The 27,626-nt window shown below is 40.1% G+C and overlaps 1 protein-coding gene across 1 annotated transcript; it reads right to left on the reverse strand.

Moving 5' to 3' along the window:
• LOC134209201 (armadillo repeat-containing protein 8-like) lies at positions 1-27,626 on the reverse strand. The gene is given in 10 exon segments (XM_062685193.1): positions 1-166; positions 908-962; positions 965-995; positions 997-1,062; positions 10,480-10,623; positions 10,688-10,870; positions 10,933-11,160; positions 11,224-11,295; positions 11,355-12,461; positions 27,437-27,626. Coding segments are annotated over 10 exon segments (2,082 nt in total). The 5' UTR covers positions 27,467-27,626.

Here is a 27,626-nt window from a genome sequence, read left to right on the forward strand (position 1 = left end):
TTATAGGGAAGGGGAGCATAGGAATAATTCCACCAAATAATCACTGCTCGAAACAGACTCCACCAGGTAGGCAGGTATAGGGCCCATCTGTCCCCATTTGCGATCGCCAGACTGTGATCTTTCAGTGGTCGTCCGAGAGTCGAACCTTAGAATCTCCTGCCGTATGCTGTGTGATGTAGCAATCCATTGGGTGGAAGAGAAACAGAGAAAAGGAAAATAGAAATTCATTTATTTCACTATAAGGATTTAACAGACGAGTTTGCATTGTGTTCAAATATGGGGCACCGCGAACAAGCGAGCGAGTTCAGTAAAACTTGCCTTCCACCACCAGGTTCGCTAATGTTGCTAAGTTGATGGTGAACTACATTCCAGTGGCGTGAGCTGAATTAATGTCAAATGGAGTCAGTTGTCACGACGTTTTTTGTTTATGCAGTTTCGCTCTCACGTTTCTCACTTTTATTCAGAACAATGATGTAATAGACAAAATTATAGGACCCTTCAAGCGCTTCAAGTTCTGAAAAATCCGAATTGTAAAGAATTTTTGAAAATCTTTTCAGCACGTTTAGTCCCATGAAACCGCAACACATTTCTCAACACTGTTCATGAGTGGTAAACATGGTATGACGACGAATAATATACACCGAATATACAAAGTAGTAGAATTCACCGCCACACAACGTCTTGAAATTTCTCTTTAGTAACGAGTTGGCGGCAGTGAGCATAAGTACACGAGGTCACCAGCGACAAAAAATGTAACTAGAAGATAAACTTTTCGTATTTTGGGTTTCTCCTTTATGTATAATTATATTATAAATCAGTACAATCTCTTCAACTATTGTATCAAAATTACAAACGAAAGAAGAATAACGTAAACTGATAAACTCGTGTTCGTGATATTCATACTTACTCTTCGTAGAACTGCGATTCTCGGTGTGTATGTAGTAACTGCTCTAGGTTCTCAGGATGCCCGACTCACGAAGCATCTTCTGTCGGCCTGCCTTTCTCCATCAGGTTTCTCACCACAAATACGGCACCCATTTGGAGCTTGTTGTCGGATACGACCTGCAAAAAAATCCATGTAGATTATTGTTTATGGTCCTTTGCATGAGACAATATAATATACAATTGATATTCATGCAATTTCAACAATTAAACATCGAATCGATTTAAAATAAAAGTCTAGAACACGAGTTTGTGCTCCATATTCCATTTAATACATCTGCTGTCGCAGATCACTGAGAATACGGCATTACACGGTTTTACTCGGACACACGTGTACGACCATCATAGGTATAGGTTACGTACAACTGTTTTCGCGTCAACATAATTTTCAACGATGAAAGTGTTTCGAGGCTTAGAATATTCATCCCATGACAGGGTTGCCACATTTAAATCTGTATTTTAGCATCAGAAAATCTTTATATCTGAATCTCACGTCAAAAATCTGTATTGCAAATCTGTATCCATCTGAACCAAATCAAAATCGTCTTTAATAAGTCCGGAAATACTATGCGGAGCTACAAGTCCGACATGTCTAATTTAGCAATTGTTTTGCACATTTCTTTCCAAGGATTACAATAAAGGAGTACAAGCAACAATGTTTGCTTTCTCAGGGTTTAATTTGATCATTTACAGATAACATATGTCAATGATCCATTATTCATATACACAACAACGTTATTGGATTAATATTCAGCCACACTGATAACTGTTACGCATTTGAAATATGATCAATGATATTAGACCTGATTCTTAGTATTATATTAGGCGTTCTCTGAGATCACTGTATTAAAATATAAACATTTTCCGGAACATAATCTGATCGGAGTTAAAAACCATTGATCTGCGTAAATTGCCAATTAAGAACAAATTGGAACTTAGTTAATCTCAAAATGGCTTTTAATAAGATCATTTAAGAGTAGCATAAAAGTAATTCACAATATTTTTTGGTACTAAAATCTTCAAGGAATCTGTAAAATCTGTAAATTTTGCAAAAATCTGTATATCTGTACATACAGATTCTTGGTCGCAGTCTTACCCAGAGTCTATTATATAGAGTTGCGCAAAGAGGATCTTCTTACACTTATTCTGAATGATCTTCTTGTTATTCTGTTTGCAACTTTCATTTTTGTTCAACCCTTAAAGTGACTTCACGGGAGTGTTCACTGCTAAAGCTTTTTAATCCGATAACCAAGTCACCCACAGAGTGCAAACACGCAAGTTTCTTGTTGCTACTTTATTGGGGGGTGTATTGAAGTTTTTTGAAGCTGTTTCTAGAACAAATATAATACATTTCAATTCATGCGTTTTAATTCGCCATAATAATCATTAGGCGATAACAATACTTCCGCCTTACCAACAAGCATTTGTTTACTTTGCTCGATAGGTAGACGGTTTGACAGTTCAATAGGTAGATTTGGCTTCACTCTTTGCGTAACTCTATATATAATAGACTCTGGTCTTACCTAAAAAATCTGTATATGTGGCAACCCTGCTTCATGAAACAACTTTGGTCCGAATTTTGACAAACATCGCATGAATATTCAAAACATAGAATGACATAGTCAGACGAGTACTCCACGAGCTCATTTATTGGACTGTCACTGAGTGTGTTTACTATGTGCAGAAAAAAACCCAGATTAATTCACCTAGCGGTGATGGCGCCTTTCTCGCGCAAAAAGGTAATAAATGTAGCCTTTACGCTTACACCTCGATGCTGTACAAGAAAGACAAAACAGTTACACCGTCTAATACTTTTTTATGATAGAAAATTTACACTAGTAGACGACAGATGGCGCTGCCAAAAGTTTCTCGAATTTCCTATGTTCGAATTTTGTCTTTCGGACAATTTCATAGTACTATGAAACTGAACGAAGAGCATACTTACGCCTAAATGCGTGCAACACGAGCATCTTTATAGTACGATGAAACTCTTAATGGGAGCAAGCCACGGATAAACTTCAAAAATATTCGTAGATGCAAGGCATTTTTCATAACACATTATTGTTCTATGTGACTATGTCTCATCACTATTTTAATATTATCTTTTTTATGCGATTCGCAATTGTTATGAAATTCAATAGTGATCAACAGCGTTTTAGTCTCTGTCGGATGCAACTTGTTGCAAGAAAATCGGTTAAGAGTTACTATCTGAAAAATTGGCTAATGTTTTTTATAGCATTTTGTGCACACACATACACACACACGGACAGACAGACATTTGTTCAGCTCGTCGAGCTGAATCGATTGGTATATAATACTATAGGTATCCGGAACTCTTATCAAAAGTTTGTTTTCGGAGTGAATTGATAGCCTTTCGGTACAACTTTGTTGTACGAGAAAGGCAAAAACATAATTAGCATTGTTTATGTTGATGTTACCGTTGAAAGTGCCTCGCAGATGAGAATCGGATTCAGTCCTATGTGATAAATCACTTTACTCATTTGAAACGTGTTCAGATTTCAGATAATTTAACAATTTGTAAAATGTGCATAAATATTCAATGACTAATATTCAACTGAATATTGACTGTCCAGAGCTGACTATGAATGTGTCGGAAGTGAACTGACAAATGAAGAGAAATGGACTTCACTAAAAATTTTCGATTATTTTACACTCTTTCGATCCCGGGTCGTTAAAGAGTTAATTTCGCACTACTTTTGGCTTCAAACTGGCTAAAATCACTGATACCGGTAACGGTTCACGTTTACAAAGTTACTGTTCCGAGTTTTAACTAAAACACTGGGTTTACGATTTGGATAGAATATATTTCAATTTTAGTTACTGTCAACTATGGCCGGAACATCTTCTTCTTCTTATAAGCATTACATCCCCACACAGGGACAGAGCCGCCTCGCAGCTTAGTGTTCATTAAGCACTTCCACAGTTATTAACTGCGAGGTTTCTAAGCCTGGTTACCATTTTTGCATTCGTATATCATGAGGCTAGCACGATGATACTTTTATGCCCAGGGAAGTCGAGATAATTTCCAATCCGAAAATTGCCTAGACCGGCACCGGGAATCGAACACAGCCACCCTCAGCATGGTATTGCTTTGTAGCCGCGCGTCTTACCGCACGGCTCAGGAGGGCTTTCAACGATGAAAATGTTTAAATCCAGGGTCGTTAAAGAGTTGATTTTGCACTACTTTTGGCTTCAAACTGGCTAAAATCACAGATTTTTTTCTTTATTAAGGTTTTTTTTTTTTATTTTAAAATAAGGTCAGCACCGGTATGGATGGGAACTTAAAGAGCTCCCTTCGCGGTCCAACCAAGGGTTCCGCCACGATGCATATTTGTATGCTGATGAAAGAGGGAAGGGTGGGCCGGATGGGCCCCCCTTGCGTGCCAACCTAGGGCTCGCCAGTTGATTTTCTTATTGCTATTTTTGGATTAACCTAACACTTTAAAAAGCAAACTAATTGTAAAAACAGATAAAACGAATGACAAAATGAAAATAAAAGAAGAATGACGCTTTCACAAACAATCACGGGTGTTACTGGGGTCCGCCTAATGGGAAGAAGACGCTTCCGGGTAGGTCGTGGTGCTGCTCTCTCACTGGAGCACGAACCGCATTCCTGTCAGCATCGCAGTTTGGTTTTCTGGGGAAGTCCCGTAGTCCTGAATCTTGGTGCGCTGTGGTGTTTGGTTTGAAGGATGTGGGCTGTGTTGTCTATGCTTTGGTTCATATTTTTCAGCCGTTTTCTATGTGGTTCACTTAGGGGGTGGGAATTATACCGTACCGGGAAGCCCGTTCGCCTCGGCAGAGGACCTTGTTCCTGATAAAAGATGTTCAAGGCTCCTATATTTGGTAATAGAGCCCGGCATCCTCCAAAAAACAAAAGAGAGCTGCCATTCTGGCTTCGTCGTCGCCTAGAGCTTCTCTTATGCTGCCTGGGATCCCATAAAGTTCCTTAGGGAATTCGTATTTAGGGCATCTACAGGTGAAATGCTCCACGCTGTTTCTGACTCCAAACAGGTCACATTGAGGTCGGGAAGGGCCTCCACCAAAGCTGTGGGAGACCCTTGTATGGCCGGTCAGTAACCTCGATATGATCTCCTGCTTTTTCTGGGAAGTCAGTTCCCTCCATGGGCCAGTAGAGCCTTTGATCTCCCTCAGGGATAGTGTGTGGTTGCTACTCCAAATCCGCGCCAACTTCTGGCCGACGACACTTTTTGTCCACTTTTTAACGTCGGCCAGCGGGACGGAGCGGGTGTAGGGAAGACCTTCGTGCCCAACGCTTGCTAGGGCATCGGCTTCTACGTTTCCCCTGATGCCACAATGGCCGGGGATCCAGGCGAGACAAGTATTTGGTGCCATAGCCGCCAGTATTCCTTGGATCCAAGGGTGTCTAGGAGTGTCGCTTTGGAGAGCAGCGACGACGCTAGCTAAATCTGTAAGGATTACGATCGGTTTGTTGGCCGAAACTGTGGCTGCGAAGAAGATGGCAGCAGCTTCAGCTGAGCAGATACTGCATTGACTAGCTAAACTGTTCGATCTATTTAAACCGGAGCCGGAAACTCCAAAACCGACACCGCGGCTGGAGACTGAATCGGTGAATCGGATTGCATGGTTCTGGAATCGTGTTCCCAACAGTTCTAGGAACGATCTTCTCAACTCGTCTGTATTTTTCCCACTTTTAAACCGGGTGGCTATGGTGTGGTCGACCCTGGCAGGAGGCATTAGTCAGCTTTTTGCTCCGTGCCAGTGGACCCTCGCCACTGGGGGGAGACTAGTGCCGCGTTTCGCAAGATCCGGTCAGCCTCGTCGAGGAGTGGGATCCTGCACTCCCCTGAGGTGGCAGCCGCAAAAGAAGCAGCCTTGCTGCACATAGCCATTAGGACTCGGTGTCGAAAGGGAAACCGGCGTCAACACAAGCGGTTTCTGCAGGCGTGGAAGGAAGCAGTCCAGAGGCCAGCCGAACATAATTGATGAAAACCGGGGAAAGGACGGTCAACAGATCGCTCCGCGCGGAGCTGGTTAGCTCCAGGCCGTAGAGTAGACGACTATCTAATCGCCTGGCCCTTAACCTGGTGTGTCTGTTGTTAGTCTGATGTTTTTTGACCAGGGTTTTCATCAGACTAATCCGGGACTTACAGGCCACCTTAACAGCCCGGAAGTGTGGAACGAAGGTTAATCGGCGATCGATGTCCACTCCAAGGACGCGGACGATTTTCCTGTTCGGGATGGGATCATGGCCGAGTCTGATGGAAGGTCCGGTAAGTTGGTGACGGCTCCGGCAAACGTGGCCCCGAATGCATTTTCCGGCGTTCATAATAAACCCGATGGAGGCAGCCCAACGGTGAATGGCACTAACCGCTGCCTGTGTCTTTATCCTGGTTCGTCCAGGAGTATTACCCACCACGACCAGAGACAAAGAGGTGAATCACTGAACATTCGCCGGTAGAACGCCGAAAACCCCGTTCATTGCGACCAAAAAGAGGGTGACCGCAAGAACCGACCCCTGTGGGACGCCGGTCTCCTCGGCGAATTCTCTAGACACAGTTCCGGTGAGACAGTTTTTTATAAAGGCAAGCATGTTGCCGGTGATGCCCCATTCCTGAAGTTGTTTGAGGACCAAGGGTGTCCAGGTCCTGCTAAAGGCTTTGGCAATATCCAAAGAAGAGTTGATTGGCAGTCTGCTCTGGGGTTCCCGCCAGGTGTTCGATGTAGACAAAGAATTCTTCTGACGATCCATTGGTTGGTAATTTTGAATGTTTTACCAGTATCAGGTCGTTTTCATGCAGCATTTGCATGTCACTTCTAGCTCCAGAGAACTCAAAAGTGACGACGCAGTCCGTGAATGTAGCGAAATCTAACGCATTGCACAGTTCGTCGAAGCTTGATTGCTGATCGTTGATTATTGTGGTGCATTAAAATGGTTCTCCCAATCAAGAAATGTCCCGGAGTGAGCTGTAAATCTTTTGGGGCATCTCCATCGGAGGCTGGCTAAATAGAACAGTGTAGCAAACTCTTTAAATTTGAGTCGTGCATTCCGCGACACGATGTTAAGACGAATGTCGTCGGCGTAAGCGATATTCCAGTGGGAAGTACGAAAGATACCGCTCATGGCCACAAGAAACGAACTTTGCGGAATGCCTGTTTCTTCTTTGCGTATATTTGATTCGTAATTGCTCGCGAGAACCTGGAAGGTAAGTCTACTCAAGAAATTAATAATGAAAGTAAGCATGTTTCCAGTAATTCCCCAGATCGCCAACTTATCTAGGACGCCAGGACACCAATCTCTATTGGAAGCTTAGGCAAGATCCAAGGACACCATCTCAATGTGGAGCCCTTTTTTGTTAATCGTCATCAATGACAGCAAGAGATGCCAGATAGGTGCCGGTTTCCGAAGCCGGGCCGGAAGGCGTCGAAAGTCTAGTTTCCGATTTTCTGCAAGAAACTCGATCATCCAACGATTAACCATTCGCTCCATAATTGAGTTGCAGCTGGTCAGAGCGATTGGCCGGTAGCTGCTGACATCGTCGACAGACCCGCTGTTTTTAGGGATAGCTATGACGAAGCTAAGAATCCAGCTGCTCGGAATCGTTTCTGCAGTCCACTCTTGATTGATGGCGGAGAGAAGGCTGGTCTTTCCTCTGTTTGCGGGTCGTATCGGGGTGATCTTCAGGTAGGTTTCTTCTCGCACGTTTCACTGCTCGTAATAGTTTTCTACGCAATTTGACCGCTTTTTTAACGTCCTCGTTTTACCAGTAGAGCGCACGGCGTACGGGTTTTGGTGAGCCATCATTCAGAACAGAAGTTTCACCGGCTGCCAAGCCTCGCACGTTGTTGGTCCGGATACTCTAAGCTGGATGGTAACTGTTGTCCAAAAAGGATTATGGGCTCTGGAATCCGGTCAAGGGCCTCATCCAGCTTATTTTCTAGGTTTGCCAACTTTCCGATCCTCGGAATCTTCTCTCAACTAACGTGATTGGTTCCGCATAGTCCATTCCACAATGGTAGAGCTGTGGTGCTAGCCTGCTTTTCACCTGCATTATATTCCAAATCGAATCTTTCGAGTCGGGGGACAGCTGTCGATGAATGGACTTGAAGCCAGTATCTTCGGTGTAGTTGCTGTAGTCTATTTTCCAGCGTCGTTATTTCTGTATCATAGACTTGGTGCTGCGTATATCAGACCAAGAGATTTCGCGCTGTAGCTACTTCTGCTGCCGACAGAGACCCAGTTGTACGTTGACTGCGTTCGAATTGGCAATTTTCCTCGAATCGGATTATCCATGTCGTCACTCGAATTAGCTTGGAGTAAAACGAGAATCGGTTGGCCAAAACCTCTATTACGTCGGCGCTCGTATACGGCGTGATGTATACGAGGAATGGCTGCTGACGTCCAACTTTGTTGTCAATTATGTCTCGTTCTGTTGCGGTTACAGTCGGAAATATTAGAGTGTCAGTGATAACTTTCCAATCGGGGTCAAAGTTTAGATGTTGCTAGCGCGCATGGTGCAACTCTGTGGGTTGGCACATGTCTCCAATCCGATACTGGGATGACGGACTTGATTGAAGCTGCTCGGTTAGCCATAAATAGCGGTGAGCGGGATCACCGGAAATTTATGCTAGTGCGGTTGTCCAATCTCTATACCCCATTGTTCAACGGAATGGAATTCGATGATTAAACTGATTCGCCTTCGAATAATCGACCTGGATCATAGTTGAGAGTTTCACATTGCCTTGCAAGTGAGGAGATCTTCTGGATACTGCCAATGAAGGCCTTGGATCTTATGATAGTATCTTGACAGTAGACAGTGTGAATAGGATTCACTGCTTGGTCTTCTGGGGGTTTCTCCGAAAAACCTCCTCGTTGCAGCATAGTGGAATTTGACGACGCTTTTCGATTGCTTCTTCGTATGTGCAAGAATAAAATAGTTGACAAAAAAGTCTTCAATCGCCTTCCTTGCTAACGGAAATTCGTGACCTTCATCCTCTGTTAGCTTAACGTTTTGATACGGCAGCGCGCAGAACATATCAAATCTAATGTGCATTGATCCCGTATTTTGCCAGCTGTTGTTCTGTCCTACCACAGCAGTCGGATGAGCTTGCTATTGTCCCCGATCACACGTATCTGTAGATACGGTATGCAAACGTTGATAGGCGGTTTGTAAAGGGCCCTTGAACGGCAGACCATTCGATGATATGATCTTCGGAAGATCTAGATCAGGAAAATCCTTGAAACGTGACTGGCTGCCCGGCAATCTTACATGTATTTTGTATAAATGGAAGCATCATTGCATTACGTCCTGTCGCGTCACGGACTGTAGATTTCGTGTTTTCTTTACAAAACTTCTCCTACGTCAGGTGCTTGCGTGGTTCCAATTCTTCTATCTCCCAGAATTTGGCGATTGCTTGACTACGGCTCCTCAGAGTCGTTATTGGGCACAAAACATATTGGGGACTTCTAAGTGGAGATTGTTGGCTCAAAGAATCCTGCTAGGGCTGTCTCTTATAGGTCCCAGTGATACGCGTTTTGTGGGGAATTTTTATAACCTTTCATTTGACAACGGCCGGCCATTATGCAGTTCCCAGTCAAATGTCAGCGAATTGGTGCGGAATCGGATTCGCAACAATCTTTGATGATAAGTACACAGTCGGATGTTGTAATCGTTGTTGTAATCGTGAATTCGTGAATTCAGATCTACCCTGACGAATTCGGTGATCTTGGTCATCAGTCCGAAAATTCCTTTCAAAGGCAAGTTTATTCGGTTTGACTTCAACCCCAGCTTCTTCGTAAGATTTGCCGTAATGAAGTTGGCTTGTAACGCAATCTAATAGAGCCCAGCCGTAAATTGTTAACCGTTTGCTTCGACAAGAACGACGACGGTGTCGAATAACACAAAGGGGAAACACTCGGTGTAAGAGAGTTGACTGGTAACTCGGGTGCCGTGTGGCGAGATGGTGCTAGGAGCGGTCTTTCATGGAACAGAGTGATGTCGTTCCTTGCACTTACGGGAATCCTCAGCAGTTTCGAGTAAGTTTGTTGTTTTAGAAGCTTCAAAATTTCCTCCAGCTTAGGAGGCGTCTTCATCGAAGCGGTCTAATTAAACCTTTTTAGGGTCACGGAATTTACCTTAGCCAGGTAAATTCATTTGCAGTCTCGACCCTCACGTTCAATTGCTTGCAATTTTCGCCGTTTCGTAAAGCTTGAGTAGATCGTCCGGCGATGGAATAACGGTGCTCCGCAGAATGTTGAATATGATGATTAACGATCTAGTATTTCCATTTAATTTCAGTGCAATCTGACAACTCTGGCCGGAACAACATATTAAGCTTCACCTGGCTCAATTAGTACGAGACAAGAGTAGTTACAAATAAAGTAAACTAAATACACTTAATAGTACATACTCGTGTTTTAGATTTTTTCAATAATGGATTGTAATATTTTTGATCAGAGAGAATGAAGTTATTACGATATGTCAAGTACAGATACAAATCTGAAAAAGCCATCAAATCGCAAGTGATACTTACCAAAAACTCTCTAATCTTTTTGATGATGTTTTCATCTTCCATTACGTAGTCCTTATCACGCGCACCAGCCGTAATGTTGCTTATAATAATTAAAGCCTGTTCCTTCACTTCCGCCGGATGGGGACCATCCAGAACCAAATTCACCTAAGTTCAAAAATAAAGCAATTCTAATAAACTGGTCACCAATCGAACAAATACCAAATATTACCGCTCGCAGCACTTCCGACGAATGTTCCGACATTATAATCTCAATGTGCAACGTATTGCTAAGGAGATTCCTTAGAAGTCCCAGGGTTTTCATGATGACCCGTTCGTCCGAATCGCTTAGCAGCTGGAATATTCGATCCGTTCCCAGCGTGTCGATGATTTTGGATTTAACTTTTTGTTCAGCCTGTGCGATAGATAAAAATAATGATTTTTTTGTGTTAGGAAATACACATTTCCATAATATACCTGGAAAGCCATGTTCATCAACGCCCAACTCCCGTTCAGTCGTAACGCTGGATCGCTGTGCTTCGTCAACTCACACAACATTTCCACTGCTCCGGAATCGAGCATTGGTTCTTTGGCAGGGGAAAACTCCAGTAGCAGGTTGCATATCGTCGATGTAACCACGGTGAGAAGTTCTAGAGATGGTTCACCTACCAACAGATCCATCAACGGGCGCCACACTGAGTGATCCTGTAAGAAGTCGTACCGAATGGTTGGATTTGAAATATTCACATTTTTCAATCACTTATTTACCTGGAACGTTGTTCTTAGCAGTTGAACTGACCTCGACAGCGAATGCAGACATCGGACGGCAGACAGTCGTACCTTCGGTGAAAATTCGTTAGAGTCAAAAAAACGCATTCAAACTATATTCCCGAGCTTACCTCCGGACACGTGTCTTTCAATCCATTCAGCACCTCCTCCATGAGCCCGTCCATTTCTATAATCCGTTTGCGGATGTCCTCATCGTTGGCAGCCAGCGAGGCGAAGCATCGGAATGCTCCCTGTCGTGACAGCGGTGAAGGACACCGGATCAAGTTAGCCAACGAGCAGATCAGATGATTGCTGATAGCGGCTAGCCGCTGCAATTCGGAATCAATTTCGGCCAAATAAGCCAGAGTTTCGGCGGCCGTTGCACGGGTCTCCTCATCGAAGTCCTCCGAGCAGAGCCTTGCTAAACTGGGAAGGGTTTTGTACACGATCCTGTAGTCATCTGCCCGCAGCGATCCGGATCGGTGTAGATAAGTTAGACAGCGACTTGCTGAGAGTTGAATCTGGACGTCGCGGGTTCGCGAAAGAAGCTCGGTGAGAATATCCAGAATAGATCGTTCCTCGTGACAGGTCATACATACGTTGTCCGATACGTACTTGTTGGTGAAACACATAGCAGCGAGACACTTGAGAGCAGGTACTTGTAGGATCGTGAGATGACTGATCATCAGTCTGACGAGGAACGGAATTACGTTGGCCTGACAGAGATTCTTCTGCTGGTGGGATGAGTGGCAAAGGGGAACGAAGATGTTGGCCACGTACACCTGACACTGGATGGAGCTACCCGGCGAAGCCAGCTGTATCAATCGCACCAGATTGCCTATGTTACAGTGCAATAGTTCAATAGGTGCAAACGGATACTGCAGAATGGTTTTCAGTGCTCCGAGGCAGGTTTCCATGAGGCGTCTGTCGGTACCCGGACTGAGCACAATTCCCAGCAGCACCTGTACCGTCTCGCAGTAGATCAACGAGTGCACCTGAGATTCTGTTCCTTTGGCAAGCGATCCGATGACGATGGCTGCATCCAGGCGCAGGTTCGGATCCTTCGTGTCGTCCCGGAGGAGGGAGATCAAACGGGGCACGATGCCCTGTGAAATAACGGAGCCTTTCTTCTTGTTCGACCCGATGACCGCATTCTTCAAGCACACGATCGCCTCCTGGCACTTGTAGTTGTCCTCCGAATAGAGCTCGTCGATGTACGAACGGGAATGTTCCACGTCCTGGGAGAGATGATGAGATGTAGATATCTAGTGACTTTACTCGATCTCTCTCATTTGTTATTGGCATTGTATACGGAAAACGCAAAAAAAATCATCAAGATCGGGAGAAAAAGCTGCTTTCGCCCTGCAATTGTTACCGAAATACCAAATATTCTATTCGATCTACGACTGTGATCTTCGCTGCTTCTACAGGAATTGCAACCAGCGGGATCCATTGCGCACGAATAAACAATAGGGAGAAAGTGTTTTCACAAGGTACAGTGGGGTAAGTGAAGAAAAATCTCAAACATTTCAATAATAGTGCTTCGGAATTATCAATTTCACTTCACAATCCTACATGGTTGTTCAAATCATTGCTCTGAATAAGTAAAAAATGTTATCTTTTACCATTTCAACAAGCAAGAATAAAAGTTTATTCACTTGTCAAGTTGATCTTTCGAACAAGTTATTTGGCGTTTCAATTAATATTATTTTTCCCTAAGTTTATTCCTAAACCACGTTCAGTTAGTAAATTGATAAGTTGGTTATCTTAATAATTTTGCATTGCAAAAAATATACATATGAACTACAAAAATATTGAAAACACATGTTTTTACTAAGTGTGTGGAACTGAAAAATTCTTAACATTGAAGGAATTTCCTTTTTTAGAGGATCCAAATAGTTTATATTAAGTGTAGATAAACAAATAATGCGCATTCGAAATCATTCGAAGGCATTTAATAGTTTGAGGAATAGGTCAATAGGACCAAAAGGGGAAAATATATCATAGTATTCGGTTATGCATGTGAGTAAAATTCTTCGTGGAAAAAACTTATTAATTAATATATGAAGTTCATATATAGCAGTTTATGCTATTGCAGATAAAATTTCAACAATTACGGTTTATGTGGACGTAGTTGAGAAGACTTGACCATTTGCTAATGTAGATTCTTCTACTGAGTCCGAACAGAAAGCTCCATTATTATAAAGATCAACCCCTATGATTCGATAAATAATTCATGCAAAATTTCCCTGTATGCGTATGGCAACCACTAAAGACAAATGTTTCAGCTCCTATCGAAAGTAAATTTAGACTATAATGCCATGAAAATAATATGAAAAGTATCAAGTTAAGAAACCAATACATTCAAAATAATTCACTCCATAAGTCAAGCTGTGAGGTCTCTAACACAAAATGAGCGTGAACAAAGCGAGAATCATCACTTCTCTGTGGGACTGCCTATCCGATTCTAATTTTTCGCACTTATACAAGTTTGATAAATTTGTTATCATGGCTTGTTATGATTCGGAACTGTTTTTGCCTTTCTTTTATCGTTGCTCGTTATCTATTGAGCGCGATATTATGAATATCTAAATAGTTCTGTAGAAGATAAAAAAAATATTGTTGATTTAAGAAATAAATGAGGCTTGTATTGTGCGAGATTGATTCTCTCCGTAGCCGTTTCTTGTCTATTCCGATCTTTTGTCCCTTTGGACCTTGTGTTCTTCTCGACTTATTGTCCTTTTCGACGTTTAATCCTTTCGACCTTCTGTCCCTTTGACTTTTTGTCCCTAACCCGATTATTACTGTATATAATTTTTTTTAAACTAATTTTATTTGCTAATTGTCTAATACTTGCATTCATCTCTTAGACTAGGTGTTCCGTGTTTTCTTAACACTATCATCCTTATTTGCTATGTTACATTTTTAGTTATTATTAATACATTTCAATTGCCTCTGGCAGTTAGAATATTTCCTCTGGTTGAATTGAACCATGTAGGAATTACAATGTTTTCTACTTAAACTAAACTTAACCTAATTTATACTAAGGGTACAAGGAGCTAATCGTTGCAATAGAAGATTGCAACGATTTTTATCTAAAATTGAAAATTATTTTGTTTTACATTTGTTGCAATGTCTCAATATTAGAAATTCTATGAAGTTCATTGGTACTATACCACGGAGGCAACTTCAGAATCATTTTCAGAATTTTATTTTGAATCCTCTGAAGTGCCTTCTTTCTGGTATTGCAGCAACTAGTCCATATTGGCACAGCATACAACATGGCAGGTCTAAAAGTTTGTTTGTAAATCAAAAGTTTGTTCTTAAGACAAAGTTTTGATTTTCTGTTTATAAGTGGATATAGACACTTAATATATTTGTTACATTTGGCTTGAAGGCCTTCAATGTGATTTTTAAAAGTTAATTTTTGATCTAGCAGAAGTCCTAAATATTTAGCTTCGCTAGACCAATTAATTGGAACCCCATTCATAGTGACAATATGTCTGCTAGAAGGTTTCAAATAAGAAGCTCTCGGCTTATGTGGGAAAATTATAAGCTGAGTTTTGGAAGCATTCAGGGAAATTTTCCATTTTTGCAAGTAAGTGGAGAAAATATCCAAACTTTTTTGCAATCTACTACAAATGACACGAAGGCTACGCCCTTTGGCTGAGAGACCTGTGTCATCTGCGAACAAAGATTTTTGGCACCCTGGTGGTAAATCAGGTAAGTCAGAAGTAAAAATGTTATACAAAATGGGCCCCAGTATGCTGCCTTGGGGAACACCAGCTCTTACAGGTAATCTATCAGATTTAGAATTCTGATAGTTTACCTGCATTGAGCGATCTGATAAATAATTTTGGATCAGTTTAATAATGTACAGAGGAAAATTAAAATTCATCAATTTTACAATCAAACCTTCATGCCAAACACTGTCAAATGCTTTCTCTATATCAAGAAGAGCAACTCCAGTCGAATATCCTTCAGATTTGTTGAGCCGAATTAAGTTCGTAACTCTTAATAACTGATGGGTGGTTGAATGCCCATGGCGAAAACCAAATTGCTCATCAGCAAAATAGAATTGTCATTAATATGAACCATCATTCTATTTAAAATAATCTTTTCAAACAGTTTGCTTATTGAAGAAAGGAAACTGATTGGGCGATAACTAGAAGCCTCAGCTGGATTTTTGTCCGGCTTTAAAATTGGAACAACTTTGGCGTTTTTCCATTTATCTGGGAAGTATGCCAATTGAAAACATTTGTTAAATAAATTAACCAAAAAGGATAAAGAGCTCTCAGAAAGTTTTTTGATAAGTATGTAGAAAATACCATCATCACCCGGGGCTTTCATATTTTTAAATTTTCTAGTAATAGATCTCACTTCATCCAAATTAGTTCCCAACGAAGGGTCAAAAACATTAACTTGGTTGGGAATGTCTTCGAAGCTCCGTGTAACCTGATCCTCAATTGGACTAGTGAGACCTAGACTAAAATTATGGGCACTCTCGAACTGCTTAGCAAGTTTTTGAGCCTTTTCACCATTTGTTAATAAAATTTTATTTCCCTCTTTAAGCGCTGGAATTGGCTTTTGAGGTTTTTTAAGAATTTTCGTTAATTTCCAAAAGGGTTTCGAACTGGGATCCAACTTCGAGACATTATTCTCAAAGTTGGTGTTTCTCAGAATAGCGAAACGTTTTTTAATTTCATTTTGCAAATCTCGCCAAATAACTTTCAACGCGGGATCGCGAGTTCTTTGGTATTGTCTTCGCCTCACATTTTTAAGACGGATCAGTAGTTGAAGATCGTCGTCAATAATAATGGAGTTGAATTTAATTTCACATTTAGGAATTGCAATGCCTCTGGCTTCGACAATTAAGTTTGTCAAAGATACGAGCGCATTGTCAATATCACTTTTGGTATCCAAAGGAATATTAACATCAAAATTCCTATCGATATATGTTTTATATAAATCCCAATCAGCTCTATGATAATTAAAAGTAGAGCTGATTGGATTATAAATGGCTTCTTGTGAGATTTCAAATGTCACAGGAAGGTGATCGGAGTCAAAGTCAGCATGAGTTACCAATTGGCCACACAGCTGACTTGAATCCGTTAAAACTAAATCAATTGTAGAAGGATTTCGACTGGAAGAAAAACAAGTAGGGCCATTGGGATATTGAATAGTATAATATCCCGCAGAACAATCTTCAAATAAAATTTTGCCGTTGGAATTGCTTTGAGCATTATTCCATGAACGGTGTTTGGCATTGAAGTCACCAATTACGAAGAATTTTGATTTGTTGCGAGTCAGAATTTGAAGATCAGCTTTCAACAAATTCTTTTGCTGCCCATTGCATTGAAAAGGCAAATAGGCTGCAATGAAGGAAAATTGACCAAAATTTGTTTCAACAGAAACTCCCAAGGTTTCAAAAACTTTGGTTTCAAACGAAGAAAATAATTTATGTTTGATACGTCTATTATTGACAATGGCGACCGTCGCTGTCAAGACGATCATTTCTGTAGATGAAATAATTTGGATCTCTTTTAATGGAGAGTCCGGGCTTTAAATAAGTTTCTGTTATAATGGCAATATGCACATTATGAACTGTTAGGAAGTTGAATAATTCATCTTCCTTACCCTTTAGAGAGCGGGCATTCCAATTTAGAACTTTCACAAAATTATTTAGATCCATTAAAACGGAGTCCGATAACAATTTTTTGTGTGTACTTTATACCAACCTGAACAGCTTCTGGAATGGTATTTGCTTTGAACATTGCATCAATCATGTGATGTAATTGTTCAGTTAAAAAATCAAAATCGGAAGCAGTCATGCTACCTGAATCGGCAACATGATCATTATTTTCCGTTGGGACATGGGTATAAACCTCTTTTTGAGAAGAGAAGTTTTGTCTACCAGCAGCGATGTTTGCATACGTGGGTACATTCAAAAAATTGGAATTTACTGAAGTGCTTGCTACCCGTTGACGAGCGGCAAAATTTGTTTGTGAATTGTGGTGGGTATGAATTGCTCGACCGGTAACTGGTTTCGAAATTTGAGCGTTTGAAAAATTTCTACCCGTCGAATCTGGGATCCGATTGGAATTTCCCGTCATCAATTTTGCACGGGAATTCAAAACTTTTGCGTGAAGGGCATTCTCAGAAATTGGATTTATGATTGCCCCCACAATTTGCACATTTAAATTTATTGGAATCTTCTCTCACAGGACATGCGTCCTTGGCGTGAGAGGTTCCACCACAAATCATGCATTTAGCATCCATGTGACAATGTTTGGTTCCATGACCCCACTTTTGGCACTTACGACACTGGGTGGGGTTTTGGAAATTTCCCCAGGCCTGCGGAAATGTTCCCATGTAACACGGACATGAGACATAATACAGGCCTTTTCCAAACTTTTCATATTATTTAGTTCACTTTTGTTAAAATGAACTAAATAAAATTCTTGAGAAATGCCCTCTGGGAAGTACCAGAGTGGGATTTCTTTTCATCTTAATTACTTGGACTGGTGAAAATCCAAGTAATTGAGAAATTTCGATTTTAATCTCATCCAGTGATTTATCATCACTGGGAGACCTTTCAAGACGACTTTGAACAATCGCTCAGTTTTGTCGTCGTATGTGAAGAATTTATGGCGCTTCTCAGTTAAATACTGAAGAAGACGTTTGCGATCGTCAAAGGATCCCGGCAAAACGCGACAGTCACCCTTCCTAGCAATCTGAAATGAAACCTTGATCCCCTGAAGGTTACTCAAAATCTCATTCCGGAAGCCAGAAAACTCGGCAACAGATACCACAATTGGCGGAATCCTTTGCTTTTTCGCATGAATCGAATCACCTGGGCTAGAGGTATATTCAATTTGCTCAATTTCATCATTAATCAAATCGAACTGATTGCTCAGTTCGATTGGAGAAGAATTATTTCCGATATTAGAGTTAGAAGGAATATCTGAATTCTCCAGCTTCCTTCTATTTTCCGCGCTTAGGCAGGACGGTCTTGAAACCTTGTTTCTTTGAAGGAAGTGGAGAATTCAGAGACTCACCCTTCCTCTTGTTTTTATTAATGCTCATGGCTGAGCGTGGAGACGTGACCTTCTAAGAGGTTTTTTCCCAGAACGGTGTCCCTGCAGGATTACCACCGCTTGTCGGAATTTTACTTCCGCAAACGGGTCCAACGTAAAACGAAGGCACGGGTCCTTGCAAAGATCGTAACGGGATCAGTGGGTACAAATAGCGCTAAGAAGCACCGTTGAAATTAAAATAGCTTCGGGTAGTATTAAAAACTTCCTTCCGCAAAGAGAGAAAGAACCGCACAGCACGAAATCACGATGCGGTCTGATTACTGCACCCAAAAAAATCTGCACGTTGTTTCCACCTGAAAAAGTACGTAGATCTTGTCCACCTGAAATTCACGTAACTTTTTCTACGTGAAAATCAGGTAAGTTCTACCTGAGTTTTGGATAGAGTTCACCGGACACGTTAGTTTCACCTGAATTTTCTGAAGCATTTGCAGTTACGTGTGCACGTAAAATGTACCTGAAAATTCAGGTGGAAACAACGTTTAGATTATTTGGAGTGTGTATATAATCATTAGAGTGAGGCATCAACGGTTTTTTGAAACCATTCAGGGTCCCAATCAACTGTGCGGAATATGGGCTTCCTTGCTTTCCGCATCGCGTAAGCGAAATGTATGGAAATTAGTATGAGAAAACGTATATTTTTGCATCTTTACTTCTAGAGGTTTCAGTTCATTGTAAACCAAGTGGCACATTCCGTTCAAGTATAACCCGAAGGATGCGGAAAAACTTTGCTAAAGAAGGTACGTTGCTGGAACGTCCACGAAAAAAATTATAACGCTTCGAAGATTGATTGTTCAAACCATATGCAAAAATCGTTTTTTCTGCCAGCACTGCCGAACTACGTGGACCAATAATTTAACTGAGTGTTATTTTAGAATTACAAAAAATATTCGATACATATTTTTCATACATTTTCAAAATACCCAAAGCAAAATAGGGTTTCTTATCCCATTCCCGGTCTAACATGCGAACGACTGCATTATTTAGTTGATATTTATGACAGGAAGCAACTTTTCCTGAATTTTGTGGGCTGTATAATACTGCAATGGGGTTTACTTCTGCTTAAAAATAGCTATTCATGCTAAATATCGTTCAAAAAAGCTTTTATTTGATTTAAAATAACGAGGTGCAGCACTTATTTCAGTCATAGCGATTTGCCATTCCGGCACACGTAAAATCAGTTCCCGGCCTAAACAAAATTTTACTCAATCTCTCAACATTTTACTCTCATTCTCTCTCGGGACGATAGAAAATGAGACGTAAACAAAAATATGCACGTTCCACGACAACAAGATGCCAGATGGTATTATTCATAATCATTTTTATTTGGTTGAGAAGATATATTTACTCATCCAAAATTCTTCCAAACACTTAAAAACAATATCCTTTTCACCTTTTGAAATCGAGAGAATTATAAATAACATGATAGCGTCAACGTATTAGACAGTTTTCCTGTTAACGATGAAGTATCATTTTCATGCTCCTGGCCTTTTGGCAGCACGGTGCGGCTAGAAGTTCTTGGGCCGAGGTGATTTTTTGTTCGGTTTGAGAATACATTTTCAAATGTATTCTAATATGTTTAAATAAGTTCTAGTGAAACGAACTAATAGAAAGAATTGAAGTGCGTGTGTTTAGAATTATCGTGTGGTGATTAAAAACTTAAAGCAATGGTTGTATCGAGCACTGTGACGATTTTCAGGTAGGTGTTTATTTGATGATACCATTTTGTAAACGTGGAAAGAATCACTCCGGCTCAATGGTGTGGCAACGGAGAGCGAAGTTTTGAAACCTACATTTTTATTTTCTACAATTGGATCAATTAGGAGTAAAACGAGTGGTTGAAATATATTGAGTATTGTGAAAGATAAATGGGAGACTTTTTAAAAATTATCAATCATAAACCTACGGCTTCCAAACAGTATAAATCATTAGTTTTCTGTGCAGTGAGCCGGGAATCGGGTCCATAGGCCCAAGTAGTGATTTACCCTATGGCATTTAGTTTTACAGAATGACCTAAATTGTTTGAAAAAGACTAAACACGATTTAATTACGTTTGAATAATCTTTTTTCAATCGAGTTTTGCAAGCAGATAATGAAGATCAACAATTACTTTTTACTGCTTTCATTATTGATGAGAGTTGTCCACACAGATATGTACTTCTGGGGAGAGAAAATATCTTACGAAAGATGAGTCTTTCTGAAATTTAGATTTGAGCACGTTGCTGCATTGGAGGTCAATTATCTCCATTTGAAACATTCCAAATATATTACTCACATCAATAAACGGTGTTGAGGAACTATGTCCTAAAAAAATAGCGAATAGACTTAAATATTTCTGTTGAAATGCTTCGACTGTTTTCTACAGGACAACAATCAATTGTGGGAATTGTGTCAATTTTGTTTCAATAGTTTGTATGTTGGATAATAAAAGTTCGTCGTTGACGATTGAGATGTTTGGTGGCATCTAATATAAAGGCCAATCCACTCACCCATTCAGGATCATGCAACTTGCATATTGGTATTCCATTTTCGTCAACATAATTTGGAATAAGTGATGGTTAAGTTGATTTTCTCAATATTGAGCGTCGCTACATCACGAATATTGATCGTTTTTGCACATAGATCTGATAAATGTGATAAATGCAATGTGCAGAGAAATTACACAAATTAACTGATTAACAATCGATGACCAGATAAACAAAATTGCCTTAATTTTCCAGTGTCACAAAACCCGTGTTCTTTCCCATCATTCCCGGAGCTCCATCAGTTGTTAAACCTTAAGTTTTCAAAGAAGAGTTCTAGCTTCTTCATACAACAGGTTTCAACAGCTTTCCTCAGGTCTATACCTGTGGTAGTCGTTTCATTTCTTGAGATCAAGGCTGCAAATTCCTCTGTAATTTGAAGATGATCATAAATTCCCCTTATGAATAGTGCTACCTGTGCCTTGTTTTTTAAGTTCAGTATTTTCATCGATTGTGAGCAGGCAGATTCAGAAGCAGGTGACTTTTTCACGCAACGTAGCTTTTAAATCTTCTGTAAAAACTCTAATTCTTTGCCGTGCTTTATGACAAACTAATGTTACTGGAGGAGTCTTTTTTTTAGAGCACACCATATCAACAACAGTCGATATGCATTCCATAACAAGTTCTCCGTTCAACTTCGTTGAATTTATTTGTTTTTAAATTAATAATAATCTTCTTCTTCTTCTTCTTATTGGCATTACATCCCCACACTGGGACAGAGCCGCCTCGCAGCTTAGTGTTCATTATGCACTTCCACAGTTATTTACTGCGAGGTTTCTAAGCCAGGTTACCATTTTTGCATTCGTATAACATGAGGCTAACAGGCTTAATAATAATCTACATTACTTATTAACCTTTCGAGACTCGCGACATTGGAAAAAGTACAACAGCTTTGAAAAAAACTCGCTTGTCGTTCACAACAGGGGCGAGCGAGTGAGCGATCCAGAACCATGCGAGTCCCGAAAAGTTAATAAATAATAAGAAGGGGCTTCTCGAGCCAGGGAGAAAAAATTTCGGGTCGGTTAAATATTAAGTATTTTTTCTAACACGGGCCACAAAAAATGGAGCAAAGGGCCGCATTCGGCCCATGGGCCGTACGTTGGGCAGCCCTAATAGGGCTTCGGAGACAATAGGAGTTATTCACAATTATTTCACAATGTAAAAATTCCGACAGGAAGGAAGATGGGTTTTGTCCTCTGACAATCATAGTTTGTTGTTCGGTAGTGCTGGTTTGAACAATCAATTTTCGAGGCGTAATAATTTTTGTAGAGCTTCCAGCTACGTACCTTCTTCGGCAAATCAGACTTTATGCTTACGAATTGAGTCACGTGAATGACGATAAATTGAAGCCGCTAAGAGCAAAAATGTAAAAAGTACGTTTTCCCATACTAATCTCCATATTAATTTAAAACGCGATGCGAGAAGCGAAGACGCAACCAATCGAGGTCATATTTTGCACAGTTGATTGGGATCCCAAAACGGTTCAGAAAAAAAACTTGTTTGGATAAAGTTTGCGTTTTTCCATACACAACTGCACATAAATATTCTTTGAGTGACGGAAAACCAAAGTAACCAGTTGCACTACATTTCGTCTTTTCGGCAATATAAAGCTATTACAGAGCCAGTATAAAGCATGTTTGCACTGTGATAGCGTCGCACGCACGGCTTTGCTGTGGCTGTAGATCCGAGTTCTGGACTCTAGGACGTTTTGGTTGACCCAGGATATCCCGAAACCATCTTACCATGGCCCTTGATCTTCAGGAATATGTTATGAATATGGTTGAATACATAGCCAAGCTTGGAGTGATGAAAAAATCTAGCATGGTAACTGTAAATCGCATATTCTGGACTCAAGGACAGTTTGGATGATCTACCACATAAAAAAATTCTACTTGTTTTGTCATTTCTCCATTATTAATCCCGAAAACAAAATGTATATCAATTTTTTAAAAAATTGGCTTGAAGTGTTAAATAAAACTTGAACACCGGTGCTGCAAAGTTGGGTTCACAAGGAACATATATCTTTCAGCAGGATAATAACCCTATTCACACTTCCCAAAGTAAGCTGCGGTCAGCTCCATGACGTGAAGACTACAAGCCGTTAGGCCCGATGCCCACGTGTAGCGGTTTTTTAACGCCACGTGCATGCAACGTTAAAATAACGCAAGTGTGCATCGTGTGCAACGCAACGCAGCGTTAACGCTTTTTTGGAATCAGACTCCTGGCTTTAAATTGTGTTTTGATTTTAAAGTTCATAGATTGAAATTTTACTGAAAATAAAGTACATGATTCATATCAAAATACATTATTTTATCAAATGATAAGACTCGTGAATAGGCTATACGTTCAAGCAGCATTCACAGTAAATTGAAGAGTTTCGATGCCTGCAATGGCATGAATTTGATTCTAGTATGATAAGAACAGTTGGGGACTCCGAACTATTGGTGAAACTAAAGTGGGAGGCCGCCAGCTTGGATTCTACACACTCGAACTGACATCGATACGAGGTTCAAAGTAAGTTGTCCAGATGGCGTAGGTTCACATGAAAATCACAAATGGGGGGGCTAGAAGCAGAGGGGTGTAAGCGACATTTTGGTCAAAATTTAGTTTACTACAGCAAAAGATACTTTGATTCTCGAACTTTGCGGCAATCTGTTGATATAGTTGGTACGATGTTTATAAAAAATGTGGAAATTCACGGAAAATTAGTAATTATTTGATCTTTCATACAAATTGTATGAAGCGAAAAAAAGGGAAAACTGTGCACCCATTTTTCTCAAAATCAACTTTTTCACACTTACTTACAAAGCCGTGCGTTTGACTTCTTCAAATTGTTAGATGATAATCTTGAGCAATAACTTAAAATGTGTTAACTATTTAGAAACCCCGAGGACCAGAATCCTTAATAACTGGACTTTTATAAACTGATTCTCCAGACAGGTCCTAAAATCCTACCCAACAATGCTTGAAGAACTCTCAAATTTGTCCAGAAACCCTTCAAATGGAGCTCATTGATCTTGTTTTGTATAATCGTGAGATTTGAGATGTCGCAGCTAGGGTTTATCACTGATAGGAAATGGTCATATTAACCAGCGGACCAGGTCTACGGAACATTCCTGAACGCGTCCTCCATGTTCAAAAACTATCATGATGGCCTTAATTGAACTTATTTAGCAAAATCATGACGTTTAACATGCCGCACGCTGACTTATAGAAGTGCTAAACAAGTGTTCCTAAGGATGCCAAAAAACCTACCCCAGTACACCCCGGAATATTTCCCAAACCAAGTAGGCAATGCATACAAAATTTTATCCCATTTCCAGAAACTAGATATCTGAGTGATTGTTTTGTGGGGTTGATTATCACACTCGGTTGAGAAATGCAGAAATTATGATTTTTAGTGACTATATGAAAGCGATCAGGCTTTGAGGATAAATATTTAGTCTAATGCGTGGGAGGCAAGATGTCATTCAAATGACAATTTGACATTTTGAGAAAAAAAATCACTCTCAAGTCTCAGATGTTATATTTAAAACAATGTGCCTTTGGTTAAAAATATAGGACCACTGAAGTGTGGGTTCATTAATAATATGAAGTTACTAAGGCTTTTAGAAAAAGTTTCAGACATAATAGTCAAATGGCATGCAGATGATCCTTTACAACGCTAGGTACAAGCAAACGAAGAAACGAGGAATTTTTGATCACGAAACGGCAGAAACGTTTTAACCGAAAAAATGACTAACCAAGCAATGGTGGTAATTGAGCTATGACAGTGCAATGAACTTGATAAGCAAATTGTTGGAATAAGCAGCCTGGAGTACTGAGAATCACTATGGAGCAGAACTGGATGTAGCAGAAGGTCAGAAAGATGAAGAGCTTCTCTATCGCTCAACCAACAGTGAACAGAGTCGGTAACCAGCATGATTATGTTCGACAACCAGCATGCTTCAGCTAAGTTCTGGTGTTACAAGAAGCGAAATTCAATGCGTTTGATTTGGACAATAACACCTTTGGACAGCAAAACAAAGTGCCGTTGCCCAAATTGTAATAATAATCCACGATTTTTGCAACAACATTCATGAGAATCTGAACACAATTCCATCCATCCACAAATCCAGAATTACAATATAGCCATATACGATCATACGATAACTAGAATATTATTATTAGGATATAATGTGTTTGGATCCCAAAGTATTGCCTATTCCTAATACACTCACCTAAAAGATATTAGCATTTTAAATTTATCCAATCAATTTCAAAAAAATCTTAAATTGCAATTTTCGAAATATAAATCCGCTATTTTCGCGACAACATTTCAAGGAACCGCGATTTTCGCGACTGGAAGAGCAAATCCGCGAAATTCGCGAAAAACGCAAAATCCGCGACTGTTGTAACAGCCCTGCACTTGCCTGCCCTGCCCGGCATCGAGCCTTAAGATACAAAGGATAATACAACGAAATATTAAATTCTATTCTACAACTTCTGATTTCGGTTGAAAAGTGCGCCCAACCTAAATAGACGAATATTTTATGAGGACATATTGAATGGATTTGGTGTTTTTCTGCCTGATATTTAAAAATAAAGATAAATAAATTAATTCGCTACACAATAAGATTGTTAGTGTCATTTTTTTTATTAGTATATTTACAATGTTCTGAAAACTCAGAAGTAAATATGTACATTATGTGGGAGATTTTCATTTGAAAAATGTATTGGAGGTACCCACTTTCCTTCAATGGGACTCAAACTCACGACCCTCAGTACGCTAGACTGGTATTTTTAACCAACTGAACTTTTATCTTGTTTAAGGTATGAACAATATGTGATGGATTTAATTCGAAAAGTGTACCACTTTGTTCGGTGCAGTTTGGATTCATGATCCACAGAACGCTACTCTACTAGTGCTTTCTCCAACTATGCTACGGTGGACCTCCGTTAGCCTTCGCAGCTTACTGATAAATCTAAATTCCCAGCATTGGATGTTATATGTGGTTATATTCAATGGATATTATAGTCAGATCTTCTTTTCTAAATCATGTTTATATCACCAAATAACCCAATAAATCAGATTGGAATAAATAACTTGAAGACAATAAAACGAAGTTCAATAATATATCGATTGCCGCCAAGAGTATGATAGAAATAATATGTTAATGAAAGACTTCCAATAAGAAATTAAAACACCGGTACCAGATAACTGTCCATCGATGACTATCTTCACATGTGTGCATGAGCGTAGATTCCATAATCCGTCGACATACGCAACTACTGTCCGACACTTGGATCGCATATCAATGCACTCTTTGGCGTTCGTGCTTATGTGTGTAGTGACCCACCAAGCAACACGCACCATAGCCAAGGCGGACGATACACGATGCACTTTGCAACCACATAGACTGACAGATACATAAACATCAGGAGAAACCGTGTTGAGCTGGGCCGTCTTGTGTCTATGTGACCATAACGGAATAACGGCGTGCTGCTTCATCAATCTCAATGGTCATAATTGTTATATACATTTTTTATCATGTTGATAGACAAACAGTATCAAACCAAAAAAAAACTAAATTAGATTTCATAAAACATGTATGTTACAACCTATTCTAGAATTTCAGCAAAAATCATGAATCAAAGTCTTTTTGTTTCCCCTTTTTGACGTAGAATTACGTCCCTTCGGTAAGATAGGGGGTCATTCCACAGTTTCAAATTTGGTACCGTCACGAAAAGAGGTCAGGAAGTACGAGCCTATAATTCAGCCGTTTTTCAACGGATTCTGTAGATTTTTGTATTATTCTATACTGTTGTAAACAATTGATTCAATGCAATTAATTATTGAAAAACTCAATTTAGCCAGTCAATGTTGAAATAGCACTTTAACAGTAAATTGCCTACATTTCGGCTTGATGTCTTGTTGATGTTGATGATCAATTTTTGCATCAACTTTCGCACTTTACGTAATTCTACGTTCAAATTGCGGTCATATCTTTCATACAACCCTCTACTCTTATTTTTTTCCTAATACCTAAAATGTGAATACCATTTGCGCATTAAATACTGAATATCATGAACAGTATGCGGTTTTTAATCTTATTGTTATTGCCTTTCGATATTCATTGAGTCATTTTTATAAAGTCTTGTTCGTGCTACTTGCAATAAATTAAACAAACTCTTTATTCTATATCTATTGTGTATGGCAACGTGCAAGGATTTTTGTCTGATATTTAGGCTAAATAAATTTAAACTCAACTTCACTAAACACACATTTTTTGATTACATGTACATGTCACGTAATCTACTTTACGGCCACCTTCCGTGAAAGTGAAACCACTGTGCACTATGCATAGAAGAGCTGCAGTACCGTTGTAAATAACAAAATACTTTTCCTTCACAGGTGTGTGCGAAATATTAAAGTTCCCGATGTCGCATGTGGTTGTCGCCGCCGTGTCTCTGTGTGTATTGTACGTCTGCCATCGCACGTACACCCGAAAAAAAGCGGAGAACCATCCGAAGTAGGAGCAGACACCGCCGCAGCCGCCGAGACCTTGTCGTTGGGAAAAGTGAAATTTCCGGTCACGTCCGGAAGCGAGCACTCACCATAAAACACGCAAACGGTTCCAGAGCCATCGGTGCACAGTTTGCAGCAATTTTCGGCGAAGATTGGATCACTTTTTTACGGTAAAATTCCGAAAAACTAACCGACTGCAAGCGAATCCAAAACACACGCAATTTATTTTTTCACATTCTCTCGCACAACGATGACGGATCGAGGTGCGATGACAGAAGC

The sequence above is a fragment of the Armigeres subalbatus genome, chromosome 2 (genome assembly GCF_024139115.2).
Source record: "Armigeres subalbatus isolate Guangzhou_Male chromosome 2, GZ_Asu_2, whole genome shotgun sequence".
Taxonomy (NCBI): Eukaryota; Metazoa; Arthropoda; class Insecta; order Diptera; family Culicidae; genus Armigeres; species Armigeres subalbatus.